This window comes from Meriones unguiculatus, chromosome 17 (genome assembly GCF_030254825.1).
Source record: "Meriones unguiculatus strain TT.TT164.6M chromosome 17, Bangor_MerUng_6.1, whole genome shotgun sequence".
Taxonomy (NCBI): domain Eukaryota; kingdom Metazoa; phylum Chordata; class Mammalia; order Rodentia; family Muridae; genus Meriones; species Meriones unguiculatus.
Genome location: NC_083364.1, coordinates 13213967 through 13234547, shown reverse-complemented (window position 1 = coordinate 13234547; position 20581 = coordinate 13213967). Strand labels below are relative to the sequence as shown.

Below are 20581 nucleotides of genomic sequence, written 5' to 3'. Positions count from 1 at the left end.
CCACTGCCACTCTTGACAGCATGTTTCCTTCTGATCGATACTATCACTTAGCTTTTGAGGAAAGTAATGTTTGCATGGCTTTAGCTCCTTCTTGAGGAAGAGGCCAAGAACCTGAGAACCCTCGGCCTGGCACCCCAAGCACCAGCAGCATTCCTATCGACTAAGGGGCTCGAGGTGCCACACATCCCACAGGCCATCAGAAGTGGTTAGTGGCAGCAGCGAGACAAAATGCTTGGTCTAAACCCTCCTTTCTGTCATATTCAGTCATGATCATTTCCATCATAAAAGAATGGACCAACATAGAATATATTTGCATACTATGCTTTGGAAATGGATTTGGGGTGGGTCCTAGAGGGAAAATTGAGTCCCCGATGTAAATTAATAGGATGGAGACATGCTTGATTCTCACATGTAATTCCAGAGCTCAGGAAGGGTGTGGTAGAGGGATTGCCTGAGTTAGGGGCCATACTAGGCTACTGTATTAGTCGGGGTTCAGTGAAGAAACAGAACTAAAAGATTGAATATGTACAGGAAAGTGTAAACGGGATTTATTATGATGGCTTACAGGCTGTGGCCTGACTATTCCAACAATGGCTGTCTCCAAAGGAGTGTCCAAGGGGCTAATAGTTGTTTGGTTATGGCTGGATGTCTCAGCAGGTCTTCAGCATATTCTGGAATCCTGGAAGAAGTAGGCTCTAATGCCAGTGAAGAAGTGGACTTGCCAGTGAGAGTGAGGGGAAGCAGGCAAGGAGAGAGCTTCCTGCTTTCACCTCCTTTGTATGGGCTCCCACCATAAGGAGTGGCCAGATTAAAGGTGGGTCTGTACACTTGGAGTGATTCAATTAAGAAAAGTCCCTTACAGGTGTACCCAGAACCTTGGCTTTTGTTCATTCCAGATGTAGCCAAGTTGACAACAAAGAATAGCTATGTGAGCTACACAGTTAAACTGTCTAACTGCGCAGGTTTCTCAGAAATCACAATAGAAAATAACTAAATTCACACGAAAAAAATAAAAAATGAAACAAAAAGATCCAAAATGCATATAAATAAAGAGTTTAATGAAAGACATTAGAAGATCCAGGCTGGAGAAAAGGCTCGAGCAGTAAAGTGCTTGCAAAGAAGAACAAGGTCCAAAGGTCCCAGTTCTGTCCCGGGACACAGTAATCCCAGGGATGGAAAGGCAGAGGCAGGAAGATCCCCAAGGTCCCTTGGTATCTGTCCTGGCTAGTCTTTTGTTAACATGAGCTAGAGTCATCTCAAAGGAGGGAGCCTCAATTGATCCATAAGATACAGCTGTAGGTCATATTCTTAATTAGTGATTGATGAGGAAGGGCCCAGCCAATTCTGAATGGTGCTGATGGTCCTAGTTCTATAAGAAAGCAGGCTGAGCAAGCCATGAGGAGCAAGCCAGTAAGCAGCACCCCTCCATGGCCTCTGCATCAGCTCCTGCCTCCAGGTCCCCGCCCTGCTTGAGTTCCCGTCCTGACTTCCTTCAGTGATATGTAAGTCAAATAAACCTTTTCCTCCCTGACTTTCTTGTTGGTCACAGTGTTTCATTGTAGTAATAGCAGCCCTAACTAAGACAAGTTGGTACCAGGATTGTGGGGTGTTGCTGTGAGACCGAGCTGACCGTGATGTTTTGGGAGGATTGCAGAAGGACTTAAAACTTTGGATGAAAAAACCATTGAGTGTTGACAGCTTAGTGGGCAGCTGCTGGATCTTGGAAGATAAGGATGTTGAGAGCGGTGCTGACAATAGAGGCCTGGCTTGTCAAGTTTCAGAGGAAAGCAAAGACTCTGCTGGGCCATTTGTGTGAGGAATCTGTGGTGTCTGTACAGCTGGAGCTGAAGAATCAGCTGTGATTAACAAAAGACCAGCACCGTTGAAGAGAAAGCTTTGTGTGACTGAGACAATCAGTGCTGGTCAGCCTCAGCTGAGGAACTAGCAGCGCTTAAGAGCCCAGCATCATTAACGTAAAGCCTTCTGGAAAGTGTTTTCTCGGGGTCAACACACAGGTGCTGTGTTCCAGAGGTGGCCAAGGCTGTTGGCAACAGAACTTGGTAGTGTACGAGTCACCCAGGTGATACTGGTTTTGAAAGCATGATGGAGTGTGGAGATCAGCTGAGACTTGGCTCTGTAGGAAGCCAGGAGAGGCCACTGGTGAAGGTGCAGCCTCACCAGCAGTTGAAGACCCAGGATTAAAGGGACCATGCAGAGAGCCTTTGAGAGGCTATTGGGGAAGTCCATCCCAGTTGCAGTAACATAAGATTACCACCAAGAAGAGCAACAGCAATGGAATGTAGCCTTCTGGAGCTAAGAAGACAAGCCTGCTGGAGCTGCAGGGGGTGGGGCTGGAAAAGTGACCCAAGCCCCTTGGAGGAGCCCAGAAGATCATCTGCAAATATTAAACAAGCCCACATAAGAGAAACACGAACACAGTGTACAAATGTAGGGCAAAGCAGCCATTGGTAAGTCAGTGTAAGAGGAAAAGCTTGAGAAGACAGTATAAACTGTGTCCTGTCCTGGTGTGGAATTTGCTAGATTGTGTATTTCCTTTAACGAAGTCAGTTTCAGTGAGTGTGTCCTTAAGGCAATGTAGGTTTTCTCTACTGTGTTCCTTGCTGTCTTCTGAGTCTTGCTCACTAAATGAACTGTGAGCATCTGAATTATTCTGCAGTCTGTTTCAGGCAATCTAAAGTAGACTTTGCTTATAAAAATAAAATTAAAAAAAAGTTACTCTTCAGAGTTCTTCCAGCTCCCCCATTTCCCAGTTTCCAAGCCCCTTACACATGTAACTGTTTGTTACAGTGGCACCTGCCTTCCAGGTACCATGTTCTACCCACATAGCACAGTTTGCTGAGGCTGCTGTAGTGAACTGCCTGTGTACCGATTGAGAACGTTACATCTTCTCCCTACCTCAAGGAGGGAGTCTGTCTCTGGAAGGCTCTGCATCTCAGCAGCTAGGTCACATTGAGACACTCTGCTGTGTAAGACAATAGTCACAGGATCTAGAGATTACGGTATGACCTGGAGAAGCGGGGCATTATTTAGCCTAACACATTTGGATGTTTTATACAATGGCCCACATTTTCACACTGGTTTTTAGTGTGGCTTTAACAGCATGGCATAATGGAAATGGACCAAAGAATATCTTTCAAAATAACTGACAAGGGGTTCTCAGAGGTTGTAGGCCTGCATATTAATGTTACCTCATGTAACAAAACAAAGCATCGTGGTTGCCCTTAGGAGACAGGATGAAGTGTCAGCTTGCAGAGCAGATCATGCCTTCAAGGACCTTTGATCAAATGAGGAGGTGATATCTATCCTCTTGACACACTGAATGCTTTGGTGTACTTGTGGCTTCAGCACAAGACATTTAGTCTCTCCAGTCACAATATTAAATTAATTCTAATAATGATGGTATTTTAGTTTATAATATACATTTTGCTTCAGAATATGATGGGTAGCCAGGGTTCAGTGACATTTGGGGTTCCTCTGTATGAGTAAAATGTCCTGTCATCTTTACAACTACAGCCACTGAAGTCTACCCCACATACAGTAAGTTGCGATAGGTGACCGAGGAATGTCTTGGTCACCGCCTGCAACCGAACATGGAGAGAAACGTCTCAGCTCAGAGTCAAAAGAGAAAAGAATAAAACATTCATTTTCCTAACATTCTAAAACGGCTAAACAACAGATGTGTCTGGTTTTGTGCTTTGACTACCAGTTTTGTATCTGTGGGAACATGTTTTCGAAGGCACTCTTGATCCCCCGGACATGACTGCGCAATGGAGGGAAGGACAGTTGATTGTAGAAAGAACACAGTACAGGTACTGTTAGACAACACTGACCTTGCCTGCCGCGTGACGTCTCATGGACCTACCGGAGGGAATGTACTCTCATAAGAATGCTCTATATTTTATCATATAGTATGCACAGTATATATATACTTTTATAAACCTGTTTTATATCTTTATGCTTCAGCTTGGGAAGAAGACAGAAATCAATCCTGGGAATGAATAAAAAAATAAATAGGTCCTGCTTACACTTTAGTAAACGTTTTCTTATTAAATTAGACATTTCAAGGTAATTTTGGAGGGAAAGCTGGAGACCTGCCTGAGTGGCAGATGAGTTGCCTGGCATGTGCCAGGCCCCGGGGTCAGTCCCCAGTGCAGAGAAGAAAGAAATTAAAAGTCTGTAAATAAATCCTGGGGAGTCTTATTTCCATGTTGGTTTTAGCTGATGATATGGAAAACTTCATGTTCCACATTTTATACACTTGACTGGTAAATGAACACAATGGTCTATGCCTTAGAGGACGAAAGTAAACATTACTTTCATGATTTTCTTTTATTCCTAGTTAGGTTAACCTGGAAATACTCAGAGTCCAACTTTTACTTATTAAAACATTTTATGTCATATCTACTATGATTTACGTAATTATATAGGCTCCCTTTTTTTCCAAAATTCAAAACTGTTTCTGTTTTGATTTTTAGATTCTAAAAAAACAGTGCATTACCAACACTTTCAAGGGTTTTACTTTTATTTAACTTACTTATCACTGTGTAATTTCTTAAGTTTCAAATAGAATTAAGATGATTTTAATTAGAAAAAACATAGTTTTATCATGAAGGTACTGTTTCCAGTTGGCTTTTAATGGAAATAAATATTAGTTGTTTTTACATATTTACTTGGTTTTTGTTATTGTTGTTTGAAGACAGTGTTTTTCTGTGTAGCCTTGGCTGCCCTGGACTTGCTTTGTAGACCAGGCTGGCCTCAAACTCACAACAGTCTGCCTGCCTCTGCCTCCTCAGTGCTGGGAACAGGTGTACATCATAATTTAGTACATGAGGACATGAATACATGTTAGATCATGAATACATGATCCAGTTCAACCTGCATTCTCTCCCCTCCATTTCCTTCTCTGTACAACCCACCACTTCTCTCTTCAAACTTATGTTCACATGTGTGCCCACATACCCACCTCGGCAGCCTGCAGCAACCAGCTGGTTTTGAGAAAAGGTTTCTCGTGGAAGCTTAGTGAATAGGCTAGGCTGTCTGGACAGTGAGCACCAGGGATCTGCCTCTCCGTCACGACATCAGCCTTTTATCTTAGTTCAAGAATTGTCCTTAGGTCCTCATGCTCACGGCACAAGCACTTTGCCAACTCAGCTATCTCCCTAGCTGTCATTGCCTGACTCTCTCAGAGGAATCATACATGCAGTGTAAACAGGTATTTAGCCTCATTGTTCTAATCTCATTGTAGGTTGTGTGTATACTCCTAAACTTCACACTAGTTAGATTTCACTCCTTGAAAGAGTAAGTGGATCTTAGTGGCAGGAAGGCTGTCATAGAATGTGTAACACCTTGGGTTCAATGGCCAGTCCAAAAAAAAAGTGAATGTCTATTGCATGCATTAATTGCTCTCTGTGTTTGTAGTTGAGAGGTGAACATGTCAGTGGACTAACACTGCAGAGAAGTTTCTGGAATTCAACTAGTCTATAGAATGGAATATGTGAGACTCTCATTTCTTCCCTGAAGGCACAGTCATGCGTGTCATCCTTAAGCTTATAATTACTTGGTATTACCACAGTGATAGAAAACATCGTTAACTACCACCAAGAAAGGCTAAGCCCAGTTTGCCTTTCTGAGGTTTGTATGCAAGATTTTACGTCATCATGGAAGAAACCGTGTTCTTTCCTCTTAGAGAACTTTGTAGTCAAGTTCTTTGACAGACTTTTAAAATACCCTATTAAACAATGAAAAGTAGTAGATAATGTATCCAAAATTAATGAAGTCTTATGGAATCGTAAGTTGTAGTCTCAGTCAACTTACACTGGTACTGACTTTGTGAATTCCAAACTATACTGTTTGCACAGTTACTTCGGACTGAAATGATTCCTCTGTGCTTTCTATATGGAAGTGGTTACTCTGAAGACATTTTTCAGTTGAGGCAAGCGGTAGAAAAATATATTGAAAATTGTAAGTTCTGATGCTTACACATATGCTGAGTAACCCACAAGAGCAAATTAGAATTCTGTACATGATTATTTTCAGTTAATGGATTATCAGTAATAACCTTAGATGATTAGAACACAGCACTCACTCTGTACATTATACTACTCATACACAAGCCTTATTTTTGTAATGTTAGTGTATAGTAGGAAATTTTCCTGTTTTAAGTGTAGTAGCTAGGGGTTGGAAATACAGCTCAGTTGGTAGAACTCTCACTGAACATGCACACATCTGGCTTTGGTTCCCAGCGCCACATGGACAGGGAGTGGGGCGCACATTCTTATTCCTAGCACACCAAGAATGAGGGCATCCGTAATTCTCTCCCTTAACTAGATGCTCAGGCATCTTTACCCCTTCTCTCTCATGGCCTTCCCTCACCCTGAGCTCTCTAGGAGGTGATCTCCCTACTCCAGGATGTTCTGTGCATTCCATCCTTCTCTTCTCAGACCATGTTCTGTCAGGTGCTGCCTCTCTCTCCTTCATTTTCCTCCCCCACTACTTTCCGTTGATCATCATCCTGAATTTTAGAATGGTTGTCCACACTCACTGTTTTCACTTCCCAACTGCTCATTCCCTTGCACTTTGACTCCCAAAGTTCAGAACACTTCGGTAGCAGTGATTGCTTGGGGCAGCGGATGACAGTGTGAGTTATGGAGCATGTCTATTCCTTTTATGAAGACTCTTAAAAATATATTGCAAAGAAGAAAATACAACATTCTCCCACTTGCTAACCACTCAGACTTAATATATCTCAGCTGTCAGGAATTCTCTATGTTTAACTTTCCTCCTAACAGAATTGTTTCCAATAAAAGCCTTTTCTTTGTTTCCTACTCTTTTTATTCTTCACTAGAGAATTGCTATTAGGAGTTTAATGTATAATTTCACTCAAATTTTTATATTTCTACTGATGGAAGATATATAAGTATTTTTCAATACTTATTTTTATGTACTTTCATATTTACATAAAATTATCCTTTAAGGGCTGGTAAGATGAGTTGCCAGGTAAAAGTGGTTGCCCTTAACTCAGACAACCTGAATTCAACCCCAAGGTCTGCATGGTGGAAGGAGAGAACCAACTTCTCCAAAAGTCCTCTGGATGTCACAGGAACACCTTGGCAGGCATGCACACAAATCCTTTTAATTATTGTCAGAATCTCCTGAAGCTTGATGCTTTCCTTTACATTGTATCTTACTGCCTTGCCTTCAGTGAAGAAATGAGAGTCCACGCTCATATACTAGCTGAATTTCTACATCCAAAGCTTTCTATTATTCTGTCCCACTTGCTCAGAAGAACTTGCATTATACAAATTGCACTGCCAAAGATAATATTAATTAAATCTTATTCTAGATTTTATATAAAACCATTGAAATTTCCTTTGTTCAGTTTTGTTTATCTCTTGCTTGTGGTGTGGTGTTTTCGACAGCTTCATCACTGGCCCGGGTGTGGTTCCAGGGTACTCCTCCATAGACATGGACAATGTGGTCCTTGTGTTAAATGGAAGAGAAAAAGCAAAGATCTTCCATGCCACCCAGTGGTTACTTTATGCACAGAATTTAATGCAAACCCAGAAACTTCAGCATCTGGCTGTTGTCTTGCTTAGAAATGAATACTGTGACAATGACTGGATAATGCAGTTCCTCAAAAGAAATGGAGGCTTTGTGGACCTGCTTTTCATAACATACGACAGCCCTTGGATTAATGGCGCAGATGTTTTCCAGTGGCCTTTAGGTGTAGCAACGTAAGTACAAGATAAGAAAGGCATCCCTCGGGTTTTCTGAACAGAACAGGGAAGATGGTGTTTTAAATGGCAGTAAGCTCACTGGTGATGAAGCAGGCCTATCTTTCCTACCATCAAAAAGAGTGGCCTCGAGCCTCAGTGGCAATAGTAACTGCTTTGTTGTATTTTACCATCTTCTGAGGAGAACTGAAGAGTACTTGTTTGTTCTAAAAATGGATATAGGATAAAATTTTAAGCTTATTAGTGTCCCGAGGAGATGTTTACCAGAGAATGAACAAAGACAGAGCCATACATCTAATGAAAACAAATACTGTTGTGGCAATATTTTTATATACTGTATAGACTTCCCTTGTGTTTGTAATTGGCTGACTTGATGTTAATCTCAACTGTAAAAAACTTAAATGATAGTTTAGGGTCTTCAATATATAATCATCCTCCAGTTTAAAAAAAAATGGAAAACATTTTTTAAACTTTCTGTGGATAGATTTTAGTAGTAAGAGATAGGCTCTCAGTAGTATATAAACTTTCTGAGGTCAGGAGTTTTCTTCCCTGATTTAAAATAGTTCTGTAGAAATGGGCTATAGAGGTGGCTCAGCAGTTAAGAACAATTACTGCTCATATAGGAAACTCAGATTCAGTTCTAAGCACCCACAAGCTGTGTCACATAGCCATGTGTGATTACAGTTCCAAGGCTCTGAATCCCTGTTCTGAAGTCTGTGGGTGCTTGGCTACACATGGAGACAAGCAGGCACACAAATATACTTATATACACATAAATAAAAAACAGGAAATTTTAAAATAATGCTTATACACAGTAGGTACTCAGATATTTGTTGATGAAGTGAATCATCTCACTGATAGAATTAAATCCGACATTTGTTATTATGTCACTGGTTACCACCATTTGTAGATTCAGACTGCTTTAGCTGTACAGATGTCACTAGAGAAATGCCAGGGACAGGTATTCCCACCCCTACATGGACAACATTCCAGGCGAACAGGTTTAGGCTGGGACCATCCTTAAAATTTCAAAAACTTTGTAAGTACACCCAACCTTCAGAAAAATCTATTTATTGAAAAGTGCCTGTATTTGTAGAAATATTTATACTTTTTCCACATTGTATGACATCACCTACTCACCTAATAGAAGACAGAAGCATAGTAATTCTGGTGTTGCCAGCCTCACCGTGTTCCTGATGAGGAGACATTGGGTAGCATCTGGAAACCTTTTGGTTGTCTCAACTGAAGAGGGGGAATTATAACAACTGGTGTCAAGGGGGTAGAGCCCAGGAATGTTATTAAACATGGTGCAGTCTATGGCACTCTTTCAAACAAAAAGTTATTTGACCCAAAATGCCATAATAATCTTGTGTACAGCATAGACTACAGGCACACATTTATTTGCAAACCAGTGCCAGTGGAATGAGCCTCCTCTGTATAATAACAGGTTTGTTGTAAGTGGTGATTAATATATCTTCTAGTGACACTGCTGTTAGTCCTAAGCAGCTGTATAACCAAATCAACACACAGACACTGGGTTTATTTAGTTAACCTAGAACACAGTGCTGGGCAATAATTACTCCATCCTAAACCTCCAAGCCCTCATGGTTTCCTAACATTTAGATTTCCCACGTTATACTTGCTTTTTGTGAAATATGTCCAGTCCATCCCCTTGTAGTTCCACAATCTGTCCTCCAGCTCTCTTTCCTACCTCTCCTCTCCTCCCACTGCCCTCTGGCTCCTCCCTTTTTCCTGTCTTGTGGCTCCTCCCAGCACAACATTGTGTCTAATTTCTTTATTTTGGCCTGTTTACACACAGTTGAGACAGGATGCTTAAAATAAGTAATTACAAGGCAATATCCGGATTGAAACCAGACAGTTGGGGGGCGGGGAGAAATCAGCATTGGAATGAACAAGGGTAAGGTGTATACATTTCAAAAGAACGTCATACCAACACAGGTTTTATTCATTGTTTTATTCTATGGATTTTTTTTTGAAATTAACTTTTCAGAGTTCATGATTATAACAGTACATTTTCTTTTTAGTGGACAAATAGGACTCTTTATGTCTGTGGTGTACAATGTGCTTAGAAACCATTGTCCTTAACACATGGCTTAACAAGCCAAGCTGTGGGGCATCCTACCATATAGTACTTCATTACTTGCTTTTATAGATACAGAAAGTTTCCCGTGGTTGAAGCCAGCACGTCGATGATGCATGATGAGAGGCCCTACATATGTAATTTTTTAGGAACTGTCTATGAAAACTCATCAAGACAAGCACTAATGAACATTTTGAAACAAGATGGAGGTGGTAAACTTTGTTGGGTTTCTGCAAGAGAGCAGTAAGTTCAATGTTTGCATGGTTCCTTCCTGTTGCTCTCCAATCCGAATGTCACCTTGTGTACAAATAGGTTTCCAGAGAAACAATGGTAACTGCTTATTCCAGCCTCCTGTCTGAAGGTACAGCAGTAACTAAAACTTAGGAAACTGGCTTTTCTCCAGTCTTTCCCATTATACTCAGGAAGAAAGTATTGATGGAGTAATGGAAGTCATTTTGCAATAATTTCTTTTGCTATTAAATAAACACATGGAGTATAAAGCTGAGTGGCCAGGGAATGGATGCCTAAAACATATGCTTCTAGATCTAGAAATTTATTTTTTAATTGTGACAGAAATAGCCTTCTAGATGGATATCACTAATTACTATGAATTTAATACAATTACTGTTAATGTAATTGTATTAAATTCATTTACTCTGAGTTACCAAACAACTGGCAAATGCCAGAAACCATCTTACTCATAATAACAGTAAAAACAAAACAAAAACAGTGCCCTCATAGCACTTGTTGGAGGAGACAAGTAAAACAGTGTGTGTCAGGAGATGGTAATGCCGTGTAAGAAAAGAATTAAAGACAAGAAGGCCACAGAGAGGACTGAGGTAGAGGGTAGAACATTTGTTTTCAAGGAGCGAAGGAGAGCACCAGGTGGAGGGCTACATTATATACAGGACTGAAGAGGGCACAGGAGTCAGCAGGGTCCATTTAGAGAGGGGAGCCAAAGCAAAGGACATAAGGCACAGGGGGTGCTTACACAGCAGCTGAAGGGCTGGTGAGTGAGAGGTGGTATGAGAGAGGAAAGTATTGCTGGAAGAAAAAGCACTAATAAAATGGTTCTGGTTGAGCTTAGCTAGAGGTCAGGTAGTACCCTCTGTGCTCCTGCTGCTTCTAGACCATTCTGTCCTTCGGCACCCGAAACACCAGTTCTCAGTCTCATGCCAGTGTGTGTAACTGGAACTCTGTAGCCCTGAGCCTTCACCTTCACCTTACCTCCCTGATTCCTTAAAGACTGGAGCTCCAGTGCCCCTCTGGCTGACACCAGTCTTGTCTGAATTCTTGGTGACTTCTAAGTCTAGGCAATCCTTCCATCACCTTGGTATAAGGTTTCTTTCCTTGCTCCCCTTCATAGATCATAGGCTTCGCTCAGCCATTTCCTGTTATGGTCATTTCCTAAATGACCACTTGCATTTCACATACCACAAGGTCTCTCCACGACCTCGAGTTCTAGCATTTCTGTTGGTAACCATCCTATCTTGCCATTCTAACTCATTCTCTGTAATGGGACTCCACAGTTCAGCTGGAATTTACAACATGGTTTTTACTATCCCCTGATTGTTCTTCCTGTCCCTGTATCAACTTCTGAATTACACGGCTTAAATTCTACAGTCAACCAGCCCTGCATATATGTTCCCCTTTCTAATTCCCCCATCTAGCAAACCCTACCTGTCTAGTCTCCCTTTCTGCCCACTCCATAGCCATACTCACGCAGCTGTGCATAAGTTTAGACAGTTTGAAAGCTGAAGAACCCATCACTCATCTATTTCCTAAATTATTCCCCCTTTGTCCTCAAAGACTGCTTTATACCTTCTGTCCTAACCTCTTGACACCTCCTCAGTTTCCCTTTAGAGACTGGTGCTTATTTCACTAAGAGAATACAAATGGAAAAGAATGCCAGGCTCAGCTTTTGCATGTATGTGGCCTATATATTCATTCCATTCTCAAGACCACAGCCAGATTGAATGTTAAAATGTTTATTGCTTATGTCGTTCCCTCATCAGAACACTACAGGTCAGTCTTCTGTGAGCAGACTTTATAGTTTTTGACTGTTCACCTCAGTTCCTCTACTTCCACCTTGCTGGCCTCCCTACCAGTTCTTGGGCATAACAAGCACAAGCATGACCTTCATCTTTGTTTATTCTCTACTCTTCCCCACTCTACTCTTCTCTACTCTTCTGCACTAGCCTGCCTGTTCACATACAGCTCTTGATTCTGAGCCCTTGGCAGTGAAACATTCAGTAATCACCCATACGAAAATGCAGCTCTGTCACTCCAGAAGCCCCTCTGTGCTTTTCCTCACAGGGCATCAGACTTTCTAGAAAATGTCCTGACTTAACTCAAAGACCTAATGCCCACCACTGGATACAGCACAGCTGCATCAGAGTAAGACGAGAGAACTAAACACTTGGGAATTACGGACTGAATGAATATACCCATTCGAAGATTGATCACCGGATATTTTTAAATATACAGCAATAAAATGTTCAGATTATTTTCAAATGTTCAAAACAAAAAACTTGTTTTAGGCAGTCTCATGTAGCACAGGCTGGCCTCAAACTCGGTATTTAGCCTAGGATGATGTTAAACTCCTGATTCTTCCTATGCCTCCCAACTTGTAGAATTAGGGAATTATATACCCAGTTTATGGATAGATGATGATCAATACTAGGTCTGAGTTCTAGCAGCTGGGCTATACCCACACCCCCAAGCCTTCAAGAAGTTTTATGAAATGTGTTTGGTCCAACATTTTCAATTCCTCTCATATTTATCATCTCTATGATGTGTTCACATTTTTGATAACTGACATTAAAAGATTTGCTTCAAAAAAGATGCCATAGGAAAGGAAAACTTACAGGGATTTCTTTGTTGTTTGTTTAATTTCCTAGGTGGCAGCCTCAGGAGACAAATGAAAGACTTAAGAATTACCAAGATGCTTTGCTTCAGAGTGACCTCACTTTGTGTCCTGTAGGAGTGAACACAGAGTGTTACAGAATATATGAGGCCTGCTCGTTTGGCTCCATTCCTGTGGTAGAAGATGTGATGACAGCTGGCCACTGTGGAAACATGTCCAGTCACCACAGCGCTCCTCTGCAGTTACTCAAGGCCATGGGTGCCCCCTTTATCTTCATCAAGGACTGGAAGGAGCTTCCAGCCATTTTAGAAAAGGAGAAGACTGTAACTTTACAAGAAAAGATTCAAAGAAGAAAAATGTTATTTCACTGGTACCAACACTTCAAAACAGAACTAAAGTGGAAATTTACTAATATTTTAAAAAGCTCATTTTTTATGAATAATAAAGGTTAATCATACCTAGCTGTAAGTGTGTGTTCTTAAGTGTGAATATGTACAGCACTTGATAAGGTGGCTCCATCAACTCAGTTTCACAGAAGGGACCAAATGTTCTCCTTTTTGGCTACTGCTGTATACAAGATCAAAGAAATGGCGATATTTTACTGAGGCTCACCTGGCAAGATACTTGAGTGTTTAAAGGTGCTTACTGCCAAGCCTGATGAACTAAGTTCAGTCCCCCAGAAACCACATGGTAGGAGAGAAGTGAGTCTCATGGGCTGTCATGTGACCACCCCACCAGCGTGCACACACAAACACGTCAAACAGATGGATAGATAGATTGGTGGATGGATGGATAGGTAGACAGGTGACTCAGGTTCAGTTCTACCGAGATCAAGAAGCTAGCATTTACTGACCGTGCTCACTGACTTTAACCCACTGTATGGGCTGGAGTGCTGGCTCAGTGTTTGAAAGTGCTCACTATTCTTGCATATAGCCTGAGTTCAGTGCCCAGCATGCATGGCACACACTCAGCCATCTGTAAGTATTGCTCCGTAGATCCTGACATGTTCTTCTGTCTTCCATGCACACAAGTGCATATGACACATTAAAATAAAGAACTAACTGATACAGTACTATTTACTAGGGCTGACATCTGGTCATGTCAGTAGCAGGATATATGCTGATCAATGGCGGAAGTTAGATAGTGTCAATGAATTTAATGGCTCTACTATATAACACGGAAATTATTTTAATATAATTGAAAGGTGCCTGAGTGGGTGTTACATGCTTTCACAAACTGTATCAACTCTGAGGTGATTTGTATGTGAATTAGCAAGTTGTGGCTAGTACACCATGTATATAGTCCCAAAACATTTCACTTGATAACACGTTTTATTTTATATACCGATATTAGAAATTGCAAACTTTAGGGAAACAGCATTATATGTTAAAACACTGCTTATTGCAGTAAGAAAAAAAAAACATTAAAAACTTCAGTTTCCATGAGGATTTTGCTCAAGCCAACTAACTGGCCATACTCTCTTCTCAGTATGAAAAGCATTTGTGTCCTTAACATAGTAACAAAATAGCCGGCAGGAACAAGTGGGGAAAGTTTATTTTGGCTTATATTTTCTGACATCTTCAGGGTACCAAAGCCAGAAAGGAGGCAAAAATGGATGTATCCAGGCTAGCAGAACTGTCAGGCATCAACTGTTTGCATCACTGCTGACCAGGTAGAAGAATTCCAGACTACAGAGAGGTGTGTAAAAGTCTCACAGGACCTGCTTTGCCAGCCAGTCCCCTTCTAATGGCTGCACAGCCTTTAGAACAGACTCCATGCTGTGACTAGAGTTCAGGATGGTGAGTGTTCATCCTAGGAAGATGGCAGGGTAGTGTAAGCATGGAAGGTTAGGAGACAACAGTTGTCAACTTGGCAATACCTGAAACACCAGGTCATGTTCCTGGAGCTGTTAGCTTACTGCTGCTTGCTGTCTTACAGAAGATGGTTTGATGACACTATCTTAGCTGGTGATTGCTGTGTGTCCCATCAGTCCAGCAGCCAATTACCTTGGATCTCAGGGTGAAAAAAGAAAAAAAGGATTTTCACTGTTTATCTGTAAGAGTGTCAGGTCTATCCCTTTTTGCAGAATTGAATTTGTGATAAAACGAGGGAAACAGGCAAAATAGATGCTTTGGGAGAGCTTGAGGGAATTTAAAAGGTGATCTAAAATCTTTTACAACAGGTTCTGCTGAAATCATGCTAAAAGTTCAATAGTACTATTATTCAAGTAAATACCTTTCACAACTTGTCCAGACCAACAGATACAGCTGTGTTCAGTCAACATAAAACCAGATACACTGAACCAGATAGAAGAAAAAGCAGGCAACAGCTCTGTACTTAACTGGCACAGGAGATGAATTTCTGAACAGAACACCAATCGCACAGGCACTAGGATAAATGGGACCTCATGAAACTGGAAAACTTCTGTAATACAAAGGACACTATCAATTAAAGTAGCACCCTACAGAATGCAAAAAGATTTTTACCAACTCCACATCTGATGGAAGACTATTATCCAAAATATGTAAAGAACTCAAGAAACTAGATAACAAAAAAAGCAAATAATCCAATTAAAAATGGAGCAGGGGCTACAGGTTAGTCAAAAGATGGATGTAGGCACTAAAGCTCTTCGCAAAGGAACTTATTCTGGTCCCAGTTCACAATGTGACCAACTGCTTGAGATCCAGCTACCAACTAGGTCTTCCTATATATATCAACTATACCCTTGAATTGTGGAATACAGAATGAACTCTCTCCTTGCTTTGTCAAAACATTTTTTCATAGTAAACAAGAAAAGGAACTAATACGGAAAATCGGTCCTGGGAGTTGGGCTGTTGTTACAATACCCTGACCATGTGATTCTTAATACTTTGGAAGTGAGTTGCAGAAGAAATGTGGAAGATTGGAGAACTTCGGGCGACAAAGCCCTTAAGTGCTGTAATCAGAACTTGATGTAGGATACTTGAATGACAGGAATGCTGATGGGTTATCCTCTAGCTATCTGCTCCCTAGGTTGTGTCAGAAAATCTTGAATGCATCATAAAAGCATCAGTGGGAGCATAATCTTATGAAGTATGTTCTGGACATTTCTGGACTTTATAAAGACTTCATAATAGCATTATAAATTATGCAATGAACAGAAAAGGTTAAATTATTACATGTAAAATTGATTATTATGAAACTGGAACTATTGAGGCTAAATACTAAATCACAGTGAGGATGTGAAGGGGAATAATACTCTTAAAGAGTAACAAATTAATTTCAGTTTAATCTGTACCAAAAATGTTAAAGTAGCTTTAAGTTGAGTACCCTTTTTCGAATAAACAGTTTGGTACATCAGTTAAAACAAGGATGAGGCTTATATTCAAAGATACCTGTGTTGAAAATGTACGTTTGGAAATACTTCACTCAACTTCCAAAAACACAGATCTCTTTACTTTCAGAGAACAAGGTGTTTTTATTTGCTTATCTATTTATTAAAATTTTAACAAAGAGACTTCATTCAGATGCTAGCACCAGATACCCAGGGTGTGAAGACTGTGCCTGAGAGTGCTCTCAAGATGCAGTCCCAATTTACATTAGTCATGTGTTCATAAAGGCTCTCAGGCTGTGTCCATCCTGGCTTTGTGCACCTAGAGGCAGGAACACTGGCAGACTTCCTGCCTGCATGTCCTCAGACACCTCCATCTAGGTGCAGTCAAGGGCAAGCAAGCTTGTCCACAGGAGTGACCACACACTGTCTGTATCCTCCATGAACAAGACCAGGCAATCATAGAACAACGCCTAGCATTCTGAGACCTCCTCTGTCCTTGGACAAGTAGGACTTACAGGCTAGACACACTTTTTGTTTGATAGTTCTCTTAAGCACAGGACTTTAAACAAAATGTTCACCATCACTTCCATCCCCCACTTAAGTTGTATCCTGAGTCAAGTTCTTGACCCTGTGGTGAGTATCTGTGAAAGGAACAGGGTAGCTTTACAGGTTTCTTTATGAATTCTATACCCCATATTAATTAAACTAAGTTCTCCCGGTAGTTTTCCAGAAAGCAGAAGGACACAGACAAAAGGAGAAGTGGGTGAATGGGGACAAGACCCACCCTGCTGCAGAAGACTGTCCAGGCCTGCAGTATGAGATAGGGTGCCTGGCAACTGGTCCGGATGGCCACAGCTCCCCCATCCAGGACATTCTGGGTGTAACTTGAAGATCAGATATCCACCAGATGTCGGGGGCAGGCCTGACTGGACATGGGTGCCTAAAACGAACCAATGATATTAAAAGTCAACTACCCATAAGCCCATTCACCCAATCCTGTACTGCCAAGCTTGCAGCCCCCACGCCTCCCTTGCTTTTTCCTTTAAAAACCCCATGCCTTTGTCTCTCGGGGCTGTTCCCTGATGACTTGCAAAGTGGCCCCATCACTCACTGGCCTGAATAAACCTCTTCTGTTTGCGGCAATCCATCTCCAAGCTAACTTCATCTTTCTCTCTGGTAATTGGGCTCTCGGTGGGCCTAACACCTGTTCACACTGGGATTTAATAAACATCAGTATACTGGCACCCAGACCAAAATTTCTGTATCTAGTTAAGACATTTATGATGCATAAGCCAGCGATGATCAGCAGAAACAGAAGTGTCTGGTGTTCTGCAATATCTGAAGACAGAGTTATCACCCGGAAAAACAAGGAAATGAGAATGGCAACCATGGGCTTCCCCTGTTCTGGGTCATTTTTCTGTCTGCAGTGTACAGGGTTTGTTTGCTTGTTTTTGTTTTGGTTTTCCTGAGAGTACAGGAATCTCTAATGATTGCTGAGTGGTTTGCATAGAACAACGTTTTCTCTTACAGCCACACAATCACATCCTTGTTCTGCACAGAGTATGGTGAGTGCTCTATCATGTTGCAAAACTGCTTCAGCTAATGGATCAACATGCTGATGGATCTTGATCTAGTTGGTTTTTACAGGTACCTTTTTTTTTTTTTTCAAACAAGGGAGCCTGGAGGTCAGTATGAGCGTGCCTGGTTTCTTGGGTAGACAGTCCAAGTAACCATTTGTCTTCCTTGCCAGAGAGTTTCCTTTGGACTGAACCTTTTCAGTCTTTTGGTGAGGATAAGGGGTGGCATAGATGATTTTGTAAATGGGCCTCAACTGAAATTAGGATGCCATTGTAGGGGCCCAGGAAGCCAGGAATGTTAATCAAAGCCTGGGAGGGGATTCATTCCGGAAATGGGGCACTCATCAGAAGCATCTGATTTCCTGATCAAGGTAAAAGAGAGGAAGCAATCAAGGCAGCTGGACTGGAGCACATCACCTAGCAAGCCCAGGCTGTCCACTTTTGTAGGACTGCCTGGGGCTTGGGTGCTGTAGATCACTTTTGGTGTGGTTTGTTGTCTGATTGTGGTTCCTGGGTGGTGACTGTCAGGTGAGTGGAAATCTGCCAAGATATATTCAGACTAGGGACAGAAGCTAAAGTTAAGGAACTTAAAGGAAACTCTTACATTTGGAGCACCCCCCACACACACCTATTCCATCAGGAACAGGCAAGAGTTGGGGAATCTTAGTCTGTTGATTGGAGTTCAATTGACCTGTGACAGGTAGATAGATCCAAGCTGCAAACTCCGTGAGGCTCACATGAATTCTTTTAAGTTACAAAAGAGGAACTTCTGGAGCCTTCTACTTTTAAGTCATAATAAAAGCTTGGGGATTTAAAAAAAATTATCTGGGGTTAAAAACAGCAACATTCTTTTCTTTGTCCAGAGGTCTGGACAGAGGTGGTTTTAACATGATGAGAAGTAATTTTAGGTATCACAACTCCATTGATTACTATGTTAAAACTTTGAATTTTTGAAGTCTTGATATCACATATTTTTTTGTTTTGGTTGTTCTGTTTGGTTTTTCAAGGCAGCCCTGGCTGCGATATTGAGCTTCTCCCAGGATGAGGACATGTCTTGGCTAAAGTGCCCTGTCTTCACGTCAGAAGTTTGGAATGAGAGCAATCTCAGCATGCAGATGTATGAACAGGTTCTGGCTTACACTGTTGGATCTTGTCTCGGACATCTGCTTTCCAGTTCTCTCGGACAACCTCACTACACCATGCAAGGAATAGCAGGCACCAGATATTGCAAAGTATGTTCAGAAAACTCCAAACTTTATTAAATAAAAACTTTATTGAATAACAACACAAATGTAAGATTTACTGCTAATAAAAAATTAAAGTTTCCTGTATAAAAATAGATTATCATGTAGTTGGCAATATTCACACTAAATATATTAAGTCTATACCAATAGTGGGGCTAAGGTGACAGAATATAAATATTAACATGACATATTAAATTTCAGCTTAATATATACAAAGAAAACATCTTCAAAAATAGCTTAACAATATATATAATATATAAAATATATTTTTATTTATATATAAATATTTGTTTATTTAAACTATATATATAAATATTTATATTTATTTTTTTGGAATAAACAGTTTAGTACAGCCCTCAGCAGGGTGAGGCTTCAAGGAGTCCCGGGTTTACAATGCACATGTAGCATTAGTTACTCCTCTTCTGAGAATAAAATAGATGTCTTTACTTCCAGGCTGGGAAGTATCTTGAGATGCCTCCGGCGTGTTTCTTACTTCTCCTGGATTGCTCGGGTCCCGTGAACAGCAGCACACTGTGACGCTTTTGTGGTAGCACACAGTACTGGAAGGCAACCGGAGATTCCTTCGGAGACAGGCAACTGGTGGCCTTCCTTTCAGAAATAACTAATGCAAACAAGCAGTCGAGAACGAAAGGCCGAAAAGCACCGGAAGCCGTCCACTGCCAGTTAGATAAAAATTGTGAACAAGAACAGTAAAATTCAATCCAGCGTCGACCTCAGTCACAGATGAATCTCGAAAGCCGCGTGCTTGTGAGCATGAGCTGTGCAGGCCGGATAGTTTCTCACTTTCGGTGGGCACACGTGTCTTCTGTTGTTGTTGTTTCTGTCCCGACAGGGTTTCTCTGTGCAGCCGTGGCTGTCCTGGCCGCAGTCTTTACACTCAGAACTTGTTGAAGGCTCTTCCACACCCAGTACCTGCAGTCCTTAGCCTCACCTGGGAAAGAGCTCGGAGCAGCTGCCTCGCAGTGCCGCCAGGGGAAGCTGCTATAGGAAGCGCTGGTGCAGGATCTCCCACACCATCTTCCTGAACAGAGGCATGTGCTATGTGCTGCTGGGAGAAGCTGATGGGCTGGCCCCTGGAAATGTAATCTGCGTATTTACAGGCGAACACGCTGCAGTCGCCCCCATTCAGCTGCTGAGGAATCTCCTCTGCCGACATAATGTGTTGCTTCCACTCCACAGGGCTAAGGTCGCTGTTCCTTCTAGCTTTGCTCTCCTCCCGCAGATAGCAGAAAAGCAGCTCAAGGATGCCGGGTCTCTTCTGTCCCAGGGAGTCCAGGTAGACAATACTCTTCTTTCATAGGTCTGTGACCACCAGGCTCCACTGCATGCCCAGGTGAACTGGGACCAGGATAAGTTCCTTGGCAAAGATGTTTACTGCCCGGGTCCATCTTCTGACTGACCTGTAGCCACCAGACTTTAACTTGGTGTAAAAGAAGGTATTAAATGCGTGAAGTGCCGGGTAGCCTTGACTTTGATTTCTTTCCATGAGAAGATTCATGTAAAAATTGATGTCTTTGTCGTTGAGCCACTGGGTGTTCCTTAGGGTCCACAGGTCTCCTCGAGTCATTTGCAGTTTGAAGGCACAGCTCAAGATCTCATCTTTTGACCCAGGGCCTAGCGCACTGCTGATTTCTTTCTCCATGTCCACTGTGACAGCAGGAACACGGTCCAGCCCTCTGCCCTTCTCTTGGTCTTCAAGAGCCTT

General features: G+C 41.7%; 1 protein-coding gene and 1 pseudogene across 1 annotated transcript in view; one reads left to right on the top strand and one right to left on the bottom strand.

Moving 5' to 3' along the window:
- Positions 1 to 13173, top strand: part of LOC132648703 (ribitol-5-phosphate xylosyltransferase 1-like) — a 54730-nt gene extending 41557 nt beyond the window's left edge. The window contains exons 2-5 of the mRNA XM_060370910.1: positions 3728 to 3830; positions 7440 to 7754; positions 9928 to 10098; positions 12756 to 13173. Coding sequence (XP_060226893.1) covers positions 3728 to 3830; positions 7440 to 7754; positions 9928 to 10098; positions 12756 to 13173 — 1007 coding nt within the window. The remainder of the gene's footprint in view (positions 1 to 3727; positions 3831 to 7439; positions 7755 to 9927; positions 10099 to 12755) is intronic.
- A 6684-nt stretch (positions 13174 to 19857) lies between these two features.
- Positions 19858 to 20581, bottom strand: LOC132648575 (sentrin-specific protease 2-like; annotated as a pseudogene).